The sequence below is a fragment of the Colossoma macropomum genome, unplaced genomic scaffold (assembly GCF_904425465.1).
Source record: "Colossoma macropomum unplaced genomic scaffold, Colossoma_macropomum, whole genome shotgun sequence".
In the NCBI taxonomy this organism is placed as follows: domain Eukaryota; kingdom Metazoa; phylum Chordata; class Actinopteri; order Characiformes; family Serrasalmidae; genus Colossoma; species Colossoma macropomum.
In genome coordinates, this window is record NW_023494809.1 from 5971819 (window position 1) to 5986439 (window position 14621).

A 14621-nucleotide genomic window follows, 5' to 3' on the forward strand; every position below is an offset into this window, starting at 1 on the left:
TGGAGAAAAGAAACAAAAATACACAACATACGCAACTGTTCTTAAAGATCTGTAGAAATTTTAATGTACAACTGTATTCTGAAATAGCAACGAGATTTCCGACTTCTGTTGTGCATAACACAAAATAAATTAAAAAGCATTAAAAAAAAAAAATGAAATCAAAAACCCAAACCCTTCCATCACCCCTCATTCGATATTTCCATAACAGGGACACTGTGACTGGCCTGCATTTGGAAAATGAAAATCTTACCAAAATAAAAGCATGTTTATTTTCCCCAGTGATTGGTGCGCGAGAGTAAATGTGGCCTCAGAGAACCGCTTACTGCTATAAAGAGGAAAGAAACACGTACTGCGAAATTTCAGTGTATTGAGCCGTTCCTCAATATGAAGAAAGGCAGAGAAGTGTTGCAGGGCTGCACGATACATCATTTGTTGCTCATTATCGCGATACTGGGCCTTTGAAATATCGATCACGGCAGGGCTTGCAGCACATAAACAAGCCCTCGAACACACCAGTGAAGGTTTTATGGCTCCTGATCGATTCTAACACGTACCAGACGAGTGTGTGTGGATGTTTTGGATGTATTAAGGCATTTGTACAACCCAAAGCTTCTTTTGGTCAATATATGCAAACTGATTCATATTATTGATTCACTAACGTGCTTTTAATACATTTTACATTACGTTGCGATTCCCACAGCTATACACTGCAATATAACAGCTGTATGGGATTCTGTCCATATCGTGCAGCCCCAGTTATGCTGCTTTTACAACACTCGTGACGAATCACCACTTTAACCTCCCCCTAAAACTCCAATCAGGATCTCTACAGCGAAGCTACATGTAAACCAACAGTACTGCATAAGCTACCCGTCCACTACGAGGAACACACTGCATGTCTACGGCAACTCCAACGGCCCAAAAGTAGAAATACTTCTCAAAAAAGAGTCGCAGCTTCGGCATAAAGAAGCAAAAAAGAACGCGTTTTCCACAGTGCCCAAATATCCTTCAGATGAAAACAAACAATGTAGTACCCTTAATTATTATCCTGATGGTAAATTTCTTAATAAGTAACACTTTAAAGGGGAACTCCACCTATTTTCACAGAATTTCAGCATTCTCTAATGTGTGAGATGTAAACAGAGTGATTCAGTGGTTTGGTGTGAAATGGTTCAGATGTCTTTACAGTGGTGGTGACAGGAACCAGGGGTCGCCATGACTACAACACAAATATAGACACTATTTACTACCCAAAATGGCAAGTGAACCTACACGCCTTTCATATGTAACACTGACGATGAGAAAGCGCTGATAAATTAGTTTTCTAATAGGGACTATTTTGCCTCATAAAGCACTGCATGTATCTTTCTGGCATGAATGGGCTTCAAAAATTATACTTTATAAATATACTTTACGGCGAAATTCTCAAAACTAGTGTAAAACAATGTCTGAGACATCAGCGTTCTCTAATGTCAGGCATCAGGCAGTGAATTCACAACCATTTATATGTAATACCTTTCTGTGAGGGAGCTTTTAGAGGTGGACGTCTGATTCCTATCACCACCACCGTGAACAATTCTGACTCTAGAATGGAGCATTTCACAACAAACCACTCTGAATGACAAAACATTCTGCAGAAATTTTGAAAATGTGGTGGAAATTCCACTTTAAAACGCATCTTTACCCTTTAGAATTAGCGATTAGATGATTGTTCATCATCTTCAATGATAATTTTAACCTTGGTGCGTTCATTTCTTCAGTGAATCGAACAACAGTGCATAACGATGCTTATAAAATTGTCTAAACGCCCGTTGCGTGTTAATCGTTTCCCACTGCAGAAAAGTGGTCAGCTGTATTAGACATTAATAATAATAATTATAATATAAAAAAAACACTCTGGCTCTTGTTTGGCAGGGTGAGTTATTATTTTTTTTTCCTCCAAGTGTTGACACTTATAGATTAACTCAAGCATGATTTGCTGGAATGCAAAAAAGGCATTTGTACCCATGTTGTTCCACAAAACTACAACCAGCAAAGTGTGCTCACTTCAGGGAGAGAGAGATAGAAATAGAGATAGAGAGAGAGAGAAAAAAAAAACAAATAATAATAAAAAATATATATCATGAAACAGAGACATCAACAGCCACTGTATCAACAGCCACAGTATCTGATAAATAAAGGTTCATCCAGATGCTATGGAAAAGTAGTACAGTCTTAAAGCAGCACACCAAAGCATCTTCAGGAAACAGGATGGTTTTCGAGGCCAGTGCAGTTTCACCTGGAGGCCAGAAGGGGGCAGCAGGTTCTCCCACGGCACTGAGGTCCGCTCTGAACAGTCCGAAACTCAGAACGTGGACTCAAAAAAGGCCCGTCGGGGCGACCGCTGACCTCTCCTTCTGCTCCGTACTGAAGTCTTTAGACGTGGACCCAGCCAGTGCATGTCCAAAACCCCGCCCCTTCACACAGTCCCCCAAACCTGCACCGCCGCCCTCGTCACGGGACGCAACGTGCGTCATACGTCGTGGAAAGTGTCAGCAGCCTCGGCTTTCTCTCCCTCCCTCCAGCGCTCCAGCTTCTTTATGACCTCGGAGACCACGCACACCGAAGAGGTCAGTCCCACCAGGAACAGCAGGTCTGCTCGGACAGAGAGAAAAAACAAGAAAAGAGGAGAAAATAAATAGCAGCTACATTTCCATCGAGTTTTAGCACAAACTGCAAGCCATAAAATGAAAATGTGTCAAAAAATAAGTGATTTCTGCTGCCCGTCAACTTGTTTCCATCGGCTTTTAGCGACAAAAATACTTTACACAACATCAATTCCTGTTGTTTATCGATTCATGTTTGTTGCAAATTGTGTATTTTTAACTTCTCACATAACTTACTGACAAGAATAAGAATAAATAAACGAATAAAATAAAAAAAGTTTTACTGTGATTACTGTCATTATGTGAGCTCCCTAAATTGGAGTTAATTGTCCTGAAAAAAGTTTCAGGAAACTTTCAGCTACCAAACAATTAATCCACTAAAGTTTAGAAAAAAACAAAACAGACAAACAAACAAACACTGTCAACCTTCATGAAATATTACCAACAATTTCAGTTTTCACTGCCTACAACGACAAACTTTATGCAACACTAAGTTTTCAAAACAATCTTTGAATGTGAAGCAGCTTCTAACAAAACTGCCCAACTTTTTACTTTCAGTTCTGTTTGTGAAGAAGTGAAAAGGTTTACAGCGAAGCGGCCTTTTGTTAAAATCTTCACTTCAGCTTTTAACCAGCTTTTTGTATTTTACTTACTTTTACCGTCATTTTACCTTTACTGGACTTACATATTATGTGCTTCATGGAAAATAACATTCACACCACATAGTGCAATAGGGGTGCGGGAAAAAATCAATTCTTAGATGCATCGTGAGGCAGACATGAACGATTCTGAATCGATTCACAAATGTCAAGAATAATGCGATTTTCAAAATATTTAATTTATAACGTAATGTTGACGGAACGCAAAGGGCGGAACCTGGAAGTGGGTAAGTGCAGCGCCCGGACAGTCTGTGGCGGCACATAACAAAAACACCACTGGATGAGTGAGAAATCCGACCGGCTCCCTCTGCATTAAAGCCAGGTTAGGTCAGGAGTCGCAACGCAAATGATAAGAAGAGCCATTTTGTCCTTTCAGCAAAAATCAAACCACCTTGGGAGCCACAACATTTAATGTCCAGTATGTCTCGGTATGTGATGATGTCCTAGTGTAGGATAAACAATATAAACGAGAGCGCAGATTTACTCTACTCTGCTTTAAGCTTCAGCTTTTGCCGCTTTCCTCCCATCTCCGCCAGGACACTTTTCTTCAGAAGTAGATCAGCTTATTGTAAAATGTCTCAAAGTTCGACTGTTTTACGAGGCTGAAGTCACTTCTTATTCTCCAGCTTCTTGTTTGAATTTACCCGTTCCACCTTAAATTCTAACTGAGGCGCCGTAAATGCGGCACCATTTAAGGTGGAACGGGAGAATTCGAAAGAGAAGCTGACTTCATCTTCGCCACTTTTTAGTGTTGACAGTCTCTCGTTACAGATTTAACATACCAGGAAACCAACTGCGCTGCTTATAAATGCGAGTAGCGCATCGCTGCTATGTGACCTGCAGTCTGCACGCCGGTTCTCAGTCGTTGCGAAACAGGGCTTTGGCGCTATGCTGCACACGACCCGTCTCACAGATACTTTACTGACACAGCGATTCCCCTTGAGCTCACACAGTGAGAAAATATAAATGCTATATAGGAAAAAAGATGCACCGATGATCGTTTTATAATCGCATCGCAGCCCTCTGAATCGTAATCGAATCGTGAGGTGCCTAGAGATTCCCACCCCTAGTGTACACAAAGTCAAATATGACTTTATCATGTTGGTTAAAGGCATTTCCAAAAAGGTTGCACATTTTATTTTTTTATGATTTTTTATTGCATACGACTGCATCTCGTGATTTGACTTGTGTCATAGTCAGCAGCAGTGTTCTCAGTTCCCCTTATTTAGCTCTACGATCTGCTCTCTTCCTTTCACGCTCTCACGCTCTTTTGAGCTTATTTTTACTCTGCCGTTCATCAATCCTTCAGCCAGGAATGGTGACTGCTGGATACACATGCTGCCTTTGGAACCAAGACTTTAGGATCACCTTAAAATTGAATGCCTCAACTGTAAAAAGAAAGACATTATGATCTTATTTTTCCAGTCCATCCTTAGACTTTGGTTTGTGTGAGCTGCTGTCTTCATCTTCATCTGCTCCAGCCTTTCTGCACAGTTCAGGGTTACCTAAAATGCTGAGGCTCTCCGTCTGAAAGACTCTCTGCAGGGGAGGGAAGTAGATGACCAGCAGCTGACCCATAATGGAGCCCAGCACGGCATAGCAGAACGTCCGGTTACTGCACAGCCCCATCTCATGGACCATCCGCGTCTGGACAGAGAGACATGAACCGCATTTTCTTATCAGTCTGTAAAAATCATTAATCAGCTACACCGACCATCAGTAAGGGTCAGAGTCTCTGCCCTGCTGGACTGTTTTGCTCTGCTATCTCTAAAAGGGCAAAGTCAGAGACGTAATAACTGATTATGACTATAATAAGTAATAACTGACTCACATGACTATTTTAACTGTTTAGTCAAATTATATTATGACTATTAGGACTGCTTTTAAACTTGTATATATAAAATGAACAAACATTCACACATCAATATAATACATACATACATATATACACACACACACACACACACACACACACACACACACACACACACACACACATTATTATATATATAACAGTTGGAATAAAACCTTGTATGTCCAAAAAGGCTACTTTACAGGAAAAGGAAAAACATTCTTAACTTTTAATGAAAGTTAATAGAGAAAGAATTTTTTCCAATCTGACGCATCATAAAGGGCAACTGGCCTTTTCAAATTATGTCAAAAAATTTAAATGGAAGATATATATATATATATATATAATATAGAACAAATAAACCAGGCCTATATCCACCATTCCTGTGTTTTATTCACTTTATGATGCTACAAAAACAGCTGCATGAATATTTCCAACCTCTCTTGATCCCTAAAGCTGCTTTCGCATGTTAAAACTTCATTCTGCACTTCATAGTGGTTTGCGGCCAACAACGGCATGTAGCCATGCTAACGCTGGCAAGGTGGCCTTTCTACAGGTGAAACCGGACGATTATCGGAGGAGAGCTTTAGCAGTGTATATAGTTTATTTAAGGTGGAGAGAAAGACAAGAGGACATACTGTATTCTTATTTCGGATACAGTCATATGCAGAATTTTGGGCGCCCATGGCCAAATTCTTGGTTTTCTGGGTGAAAATACAACACTTATCTTCACTTATTTCACTTCATGCATGCTCTTGTAGTTTGACCAGGAGCTCCTAAAACCTTGACCGTATTTGTAAATGTGTTGGTTTTTGTGACATCACAAAAACAATGAAGTTCAGCTTAGTTTTCACATGTGGCCTGTTTGTGGACGTGTCCGTGTACCTGCGAGCGCGAGCTGAGGGCGTTGAACATGTCGAAGAAGACGAAGCAGGTGAAGGTCATGGTGGTGTCGCGTGGCGTGATCTCATTGTCCCGCAGCTGAACACAACACAGAAACATCAGTCAGACTGAGATCACAGAGTCACTCACACTCTCCTTAACAGACCTGCAGTGGATACAGCACTGAGCGAAAGTCAGAGACCACCTTTCCCTCATTTCATTTCCATTTTTTCTGCATCAGCAACATTACTATTTAACAGAAAGACACACCGAAGTCTGATTAACTAAAATAGTATTTTTTAGTATTTGTTTTGTCCACGCTTTCCCTTTATTACAGCTTCCAGTCAGGAGACTCACTTTCAGTCTCCCAAAGAAATTTTTTCTCTGTAGCTTTTAATTGTCTTTTGATCTCCAGTTCTGGAAACTCCTGTTTTTCCACTTTTTTTCCTTTGACTTTCTCCTTCATGATGCAAGTGGATTATCTTATCTAATCTACTTACAAATATCTCCTAAAAACTGATATCGTGTGCTCAATGGGTGTTTTAACTGGAAATAAATAAAAGCTCTCCAACTTTTGCATGGTGACAGTAAATAGAATACAATATTTGGATGGTCCATTCTAGATGCTTGTAAATACTCAGTGTATCTTTAAACCTTTAATGTCCTCACCAAGAAAAAAGCAAAGGAATTTTATTTTTTGTATTTTTTATTTGTTTGGAGCAATAATAAAAACAACTGGTGGTTTTTTTTTTTTCCTTTTTTTGAACCCACAATTTTTAAAATATTCACATCAACCAGTCAAGATGGCACTTTGTGGCGTATATAGTGACTCAAAATGTGCTCTACCAAATGGTTGAGCAGAACATCAAAGGGTTAAAGTAAGATTCAACTAAATTTCCATTAAATGCAACTAAACTTCAAGCTCGGTGTGAAAGAGTTTATCAACTCTATCCTAAACCCTAACAGTAACCCTAATCTAACCTGGAGGCAAAACCTACACCTACTCCTAACCCATAATGTTGTTGATAATCAACTGAACATCACCAGAAAGTCTGTTAGTGATTTAAGTATCTGTAGAGCATCTATAGGGAACCATTCAAATAAAGTGCGGCCAAAGTACTTATTTGAATGAAAAAGGTCAAATCTACATTTTTCCCCAAATGTAATCAATTGATGCTTCTGTAGTTTCACAACAGAGCTATGAGGCAAACGAAGTTAAACAATAAAACCTTTCACCTCACTAATCAGCATGGTGCTAATTGCTAAATTACCTAAATGAACCTAAACCATCACATACTCGCTTCAAACCATGCAGAATTGTTCAGTAATCTAACAGATTATAGATTACATGGTTTCTGACACTGGATGAAACTCTATTATCTATAAACACAGGCTAAAATTATAAAACAGAGCTAAAAACAACAGTAGCAGCACCTTGATGCCTGAATTTTGCCCATATTTTAGTCCTTGTAAATTTTAGTTCTTGGTTACGCGATGCAGTTTGAGGAAACTGGTACAGGGCAGTGAAAACACGGGTGTAGAGTGAAGAAACGCTGCTGGAAAATGAGTTAAACCTGTTAACACACCTCTCTCCAAAAGACGAAGAGCGTGCCGCAGACGATGATGAAGGCCGAGACCAGCACCTTCACGATCAGGTTGCGGGTGAGGATGCTGTCCCGCACGTTCCGCGGGGGCTTCCGGATCACGTCGCCATCTACAGGCTCCACGCCCAAACTGCAGCCAACAACAGCAACAAGATCGGAAACGTTACAGACAGATGTTGTATAAACTAGAGCTGCACAGTATGGACTGAAAATGCCTCGTGTGGTGAGGTTATGTAAGGTGCTGTGATTTCTCAGAGTATTAGAACATCAAGTCTGTCTGTGGTGCGAATCTGTAGCCTGTACGCAGCGTGTTGGTTACCTCTGAGCAGGTGGTCCGTCCATGATGATGTTGATCCAGAGGATCTGCATAGCGTTCAGTGGGTTCGGGAAGTTCATGAGTGTCGCCAGAGAGATGAGCGTGAGGGCAGCTATGCTCCTGAGGACACAGGAATCAAACAATAGCATTTATAATGAAAAACAAATAAATTCAAGTAATCTAAAGGATTTTATTCATCCAGAAGACAGTGCTCTAGCTAAGCCAACGGCTCGAAAGGGCCTTAAGAGAGGTCTACTGAAAGGTGGGACAAGTTTTACAGACAAGTACACAACTTTTCTGCTCAACAGCACCTCCATCAGGCAGTCTGAAGATAAAAGCTTTGTCCCTGTGTTGCCTTCTGGTCTGGAATTAATATAGTGATCACAATGGAATTGACATACTGATATAGAATTGATATAGTAGGATAGTGTTTTAGTGGAAATCACTAAAACACCATCATGTTACTGCGGTATGATATGAAGTGCTTAACTGTGATTTATTACTTCTGACTGAATATTATTCCTTCAAAACCTTTTTAAACAAAATATTTTGATACTATGTTGCATTGACATTTTCTACCATCCCTCTTTCAGTGAACGAAGCGATCTTAAATACTCACGTGCTGAGCTGAAAACGGACAAAGTTCTTAATGTTGTTGTAAATGCCTTTGCCCTCCTCTATGGCCGACCTGGAGTAAACAACAGAAACAGGGTTCAACACCAACAGCTCATTAACGTGAAAAATAACATCAAAATGTACCCAAATGTAGCCCACCAGTCCAAACGTATTTGGATTCTGAAGTTTTCTTCGGCACAAACGACAACACATAATGCAATGTTGTCTATGATGGACAAAAGAATGGACAAAATTTAAATTTATTTAATTTCTCATGCTACTGGTTTCAGCTATGCTAGTGTACTTTAGACCGAGTTTATAACAGAGTTTCATACAGTATAAAGTTACATTTTCAAAATATTTTATTTTGGTAAAATCTGTGTTCTGCATCACAAACACAAAAAAACCTACTCGGCTAGGTGGCTTTAAGACAACTTATTTTTGGTTATTTACTGTGAATATTTAGTATTTACTATTATATCATTAGTACTAAGAACCGTATTTTACATTGACATAAGTTGTTAAACATCTTTATTGCGCAGAACAGTGAAAAACAGAGCTGGACAGTAAACAGATGAACCTGTGGTGTTTACACATCAGCACACAGCAGCTTCTCTGGTTTAACAACGGAGCTGAATGTTGTTTCACTTCCAAATTTCTTGAGTCGTTTGTCTCAGACGTGCGTCTTATTCACTCGCGCTGCATCTCTGAGCGTCAGTTCAGTAAATATCACTGTTCACGCTGTCAGTATCAGTGACTTTGTGTTTTTTTCTGGCCCGGTTGAAGCGACAAGCTTGACCGGGAGACCCCGCTGCTGAGTGATACAGCTGACTGACAGAGGTGCACCACAGGTGGGCCTAGTGGATGCACAGGCTGGGCTAGTAGGCTGCTACGCTGAAGGCTAAATCAAGGCTAAATGCTATCATTAAGGCGGTTAACTCAGACTGTGAGTGACCACACAGCGGCAGACAAGCGATTACTGAAAGAAGCAGCTCAGCCTTTCAGGTAAGCAGCTCCATTAGCGTGTTTTTTTTTACCAAATGCTGCCATGAGCGTTTTTACTGCTGCATGTCAGCCCACATCACCGACGTGTTGTCAACTTCTGTCTACTGGCACACACGCATGCAGAAACTGCTTTGCAGTATCGGTCATATATCGGTATTCCCATCACAGATCTCGATACTGCGTTTGAGTGCCAGTATCAGTGCCAATACAGATACAGTATTGGTGCAAAACACTAGACTTAAGCACAATTGGCGTCCATAAGCTACATTAACCCTGTAGCTTCAGTGTAAAACCAAAGAAGCACACTTCAAACATCAACAATTTTTTGGCTGATTCAGGGAAAAAAACTGTGTAAAACTTTTTGGTTTGACTTCTGGTTGAACAACACTTCTCTAAAGTGACCTACAAACTGAACTGGGACCGAACGTCCCAGAATAAGTTTAGAACACCACAGAATAAAACCGTGAGTTCAGCAGCCGTGGCTCACATGATGGTCTGAAAGTCGTCGTCCACCAGGATCATATCAGCGGCTTCCTTGCACACGTCCGTGCCCGTCTGCCCCATCGCCACGCCGATATCCGCCGCCTTCAGCGCTACAGCATCGTTCACTCCATCACCCGTCATGGCAACCACAGCCCCGATATTCTGCAGGGACTGAGGGCGGAAAACAAACACAAAAGATATTCACAATCAGAAGAAAAAACAAGAAATGTATTCATATACATTAGAGAAAAGGCACTAAGAGGAAAAACAAGAAGAAGGTGCAGCAGCAACTGAGGCAAAACTTAAAAGCTTTTCAGAAAACACTTCATTCAGTCAAATTAAAAAAGGTCTGAACAGTTTCAGTTCAGTTCAACTGTACTGCCTTAACTAGAAGTCTTCAAACGGGAATTCCACCTAAATTTAAAGTGGTTAAAGCTCCCTCACACTACTAGAGTAACTGCATGAAAGGGTTATGAAAATGCTGCCTGATGTCTGAGACATTCTGTTTTCCTACCATCACTGTACAGAAATCTGAGTCATTAAGTTTCTCTACAATGAACAATTTCACTCTAAACATAACAATAACAGCACTAATCATTGTACTGCTTTACTCACCTTGACTATTTTCAGTTTGTGTCGGGGGCTGGCTCGATAGAACACCACAATCTGCCATGAGACAAAACACCAGCTCGTTTCATGACTAAGCACTAACAGAACTTGGAGAACGGAGCATATGTGCTAAAGCTGAAGAACATCATGATGATGGAGAATGATTAAGTGTGATTACCCTCGATACGATCTGTGAGAGCTGCTGGATGTCCATCAGATCCACCTCCTCGCCAGACAAACACTGAGATCCTTTAGTGTACAGACCCAGACGACTCGCTGGGGCGCGAAAGAGAAAATGTATTATCCAGTATTTCATCACGTCTCTGATGGTTTTCTGTGTACTGCGCTGATTAATTAACTGTTTCTTGGAGTGGACAATATGACTTATTACCACATACTGTATTGTAGCACATACACACATACATATGAGCTGGTATATACATGTGTGTGTGTGTGTGTGTGTGTGTATGTATATATATATATATATATATACACATACATACATACATACATACACACACACACACACCATTGTTGTCGTTTTTCAGTAATTTGAAAATATCTGCTACCCTTTTCGTTGTAATCATCATTTCATGATGAATGGACTAAAAGAAATGACCCAAAATTACTTGGGGTAAAAAGTCTGGTTCTATTGACTTACAATAAAAGTAAAGTAGGTTTTTTTCTTCTCCTGTAAAGTTACCATTTTGCAGATACGAGGTGTATATATTTAGTATAAAATCAACATCATGCTGTCAAATCAAAACAATATCTTAACTCTAGTCAAAACACCTAACATATTGATTTTGTGATTGTTGAATTTCTAGACTTTTTACTTGTATTAAGTAATTTTCTTAAGTGAAATTCTCTCACTACGTTGGCAGATTTAGCTTATTTTAAAAAATATGCCTGAAACAAGAAAAACTATGCCAATACACTGAGATAAAATGACTTAAAAATACAAAAATCTAAAAATAAGAAACAATCTTATAATATTCCTACAGCCAATTTAGGCTGCATTTAAGATGACTTCACTTGTTAAGATGTCTTTTCGTACACTGTAGTTTTAAGCAGCAGACTGGATTTTAGTCCATCACGGCCTTATTTTATTTACTTTTACTATGCTGAATGAAGAGAAAATCTCACCGATGGCCACGGCTGTCTCCTGGGAATCGCCGGTGATCATCTTGACCGCCACCCCAGAGCTGATAAGTGTCGCCACGGCGTCCTTCACCCCCGCTCTCGGAGGGTCAATGATGCCCACCAGGCCCAGGAATGTGAGAGCGCCCATCTCTCCCCCAGAGGCGAACGCTAGGACTGCAGCCAGAGAGAACAGCAGCGTCACACGCAGGGACGAGCATTTTAACCACGAGTGTTAAACAAACAGTATACAAGAATTCCAACAAGCAGGCTTCCTCTGAACCTCTGAGTCCGGCTGTGCCCATGTAGCTTTTCTGCTGCTGGTACAGCTCCCTCTGCTGGTTGGTCAGTGGAAGTGCGACTCCTTTACTGTGGTAGGTAGTGCAGAAGCGGATGACCTGCTCGAAAGCTCCTTTCACAAAGAACACCGCAGGCTTGTCCTGCAGTTCACAACATTAGAAAAATGATACTTATTACTCTGAAATGTTAAAACAGCACAGAGACCTATGCTTAGGAACACAGGAACACACAGAGTCACTATCATCCATAAATGTGCTATACCCTCATGTGCAAGATCATAGCTGCTACATTCTTTTATATTTACCCTTTATTTTACTTTTTTTATAAATTTATATTATATAATTTATTATTTTTATAATTTTCAATTATATAGTCTTTTCCATTTAATAGCTTGCATTTCATATTAGCTTATATTTTTCTTTTATTCCTAGTTTAATGTTTTTTTGTTACAGCATTGTTAGGCTTGCTGGCCAATTTCTTGGTACTCTGTGCAGCGACAATAAAGCATCTTATCAGATTTGCTGAAGTATCTGTATTTCTTATATGAGCGTTTGAGACATTTGAAGTGCATTCTTCACTGAAATGTGGATTCTCACCATCCATTTTTATCTTAAGACATTTTTTTGCACAGCCACTTTATTTAGCATATCTTATGTCATTACACTGCCACTTTATCATATCTAATACTGCACTGGCACTTTGTTTATCATAACTAATACGGCCCTGACACTGTTTATTTTGTTTATTTGTCTACTAATATTGCACATTGCACTGTCACTTTGTTTATGCATCCACACATTACTCATTGTTTAGTATATTTTATCCTATTATTTATCTCTACTTCCTTTTTATATATCTGTAATTAGTGTACGGCAACACACTATTTTGCTCCTGTTTGCTCTTTACTGTGCTTTGTACTGCTGCAATAGGAGACTGTCCCTCTGGGATTAATGAAGTGATCGATCGATCGATCCATTTATCCCTCTATTTTTTGTCAGCTAATTTATAATATATTGTATTTCCTTTGAGTGTTACCTCTTCACAAACGTGACTACGGCCCAATGACTGGATTTTAATGAGGGGTGACTTGATCGTCTGGAATGACATTTTAAACATCAGGACAAACGTCTCATCCTGTATAGATATAATTTGCCTGAAGCTCTGATTTAGTTTAATTAAATCTGTTCAATGTAAAGCACGATGATCTGTATAAGCAGATAATTGCTTAAAAAACAAAGGTCAGCATCGGAGAGACGTTCAGATTTGACTGGCATTTGATTTACTAAACTCCAGAAAAGCAGAATGTTTTGGGCTATTGCATGAAAATATCGGCATTTTATGCATTTTCCTGCACTTGTTATCCTACAGAAAGAAATGTGAACATGTACATTTCTCCATGATGCTAATCCAGGTGGATGAGGTCCCAATTTCTACATTTTATACATGTTTGTGTGTCAGCATGAGCAGATATGAAAGATATCAGCACAGCCCCACAGCAACAGGGCCAGCACTGACCTGCTGAGTGCGGTGGACGCAGCGAACAGCCATCCACTTCTGCTCAGAGGAGAAAGGAATCTCTTCCAACCTCACAAACTCCTGCTGCAAGCTCTCCAGACCCATCTACACACAAAGACACACACACACACACACACATGAACGCCCACTTCAATAGGAAACCACAGTTGCAGAGGAGATTTAGGAGATTCAATGTGGAAACAGCGATGAGGCTGAACCAGCAGTGACAGGTTCTCAGCTGACATCAGAACAGCTGTAAAAAAGTCACTTGGAAAAAACTACAAGAGAACCAGCAAAGCTCAAATCTGTGGTTTTCTGTAATCAGTGAGGACGGAGCAGCAAGAGAAAATGAGAAAAGCACATAATATATGACTGCTATCAGAACAAATATCTCCAAAACGGTAACTTTACAGGAGAAGGAAAAAACCTACTTTACTTCTAATGCAAGTCAATGGAACCAGAAGTAATTTTGGGTCGTTTCTTTTGGTCCATTCATCGTGAAATTTACATACAATGTAAAGGACAACAGGCATTTTCAAACTATGTCAAAAACTGAAACACAGAGATGGAGATCAGCGGAGATCGGACAGCAGCGAGATATATATATATATAATTATTTAATTATATTAATTTAAATAATCACCCATTTCTCCCAACGTTTACACTTCTACTTTACAATTATTTCTGCCCTGTTTGTGTTTTCATTAATTCATTTTAATTTTTTTAGTTGCTTGCTTTGATTGTTCTCTTAATTTTTAGTTTACTGATTTTATTGTCTTTCTTATTACTTTCTTGTATTTTATTTGAAGGTCTATTTCACCATTTTATTGTCTTACTGTTTATCGTCCGTGTTCAGTCACACAAGTACTTATTACTCTGGTTTCATTTGTGAAAAACAGATTTGCATTGAAACATAATGAGCTTAAATAAAGAATATGATAAATTAATGAAATAAAATTAAAGTGAAATCAAACACGTTTCTGGAGGAATGGGAAA

At 39.6% G+C, this 14621-nt stretch overlaps 1 protein-coding gene across 3 annotated transcripts in view; it reads right to left on the reverse strand.

The window, feature by feature from the left end:
• Positions 1 to 36: 36 nt before the first annotated feature.
• atp2c1 (ATPase secretory pathway Ca2+ transporting 1) overlaps positions 37 to 14621 on the reverse strand; it is a 71072-nt gene continuing 56487 nt past the window's right edge. For all 3 annotated transcript variants that reach the window (XM_036558467.1, XM_036558468.1, XM_036558469.1), the window contains exons 16-27: positions 13626 to 13730; positions 12094 to 12250; positions 11817 to 11987; positions 10849 to 10946; positions 10677 to 10727; positions 10066 to 10232; positions 8578 to 8646; positions 7962 to 8078; positions 7625 to 7772; positions 6042 to 6137; positions 4810 to 4951; positions 37 to 2634 (exon numbers count right to left, since the gene is read on the reverse strand). In XM_036558467.1, the coding sequence (XP_036414360.1) occupies positions 2513 to 2634; positions 4810 to 4951; positions 6042 to 6137; positions 7625 to 7772; positions 7962 to 8078; positions 8578 to 8646; positions 10066 to 10232; positions 10677 to 10727; positions 10849 to 10946; positions 11817 to 11987; positions 12094 to 12250; positions 13626 to 13730 (1443 nt within the window). In that variant the 3' untranslated portion in view covers positions 37 to 2512. The remainder of the gene's footprint in view (positions 2635 to 4809; positions 4952 to 6041; positions 6138 to 7624; positions 7773 to 7961; positions 8079 to 8577; positions 8647 to 10065; positions 10233 to 10676; positions 10728 to 10848; positions 10947 to 11816; positions 11988 to 12093; positions 12251 to 13625; positions 13731 to 14621) is intronic.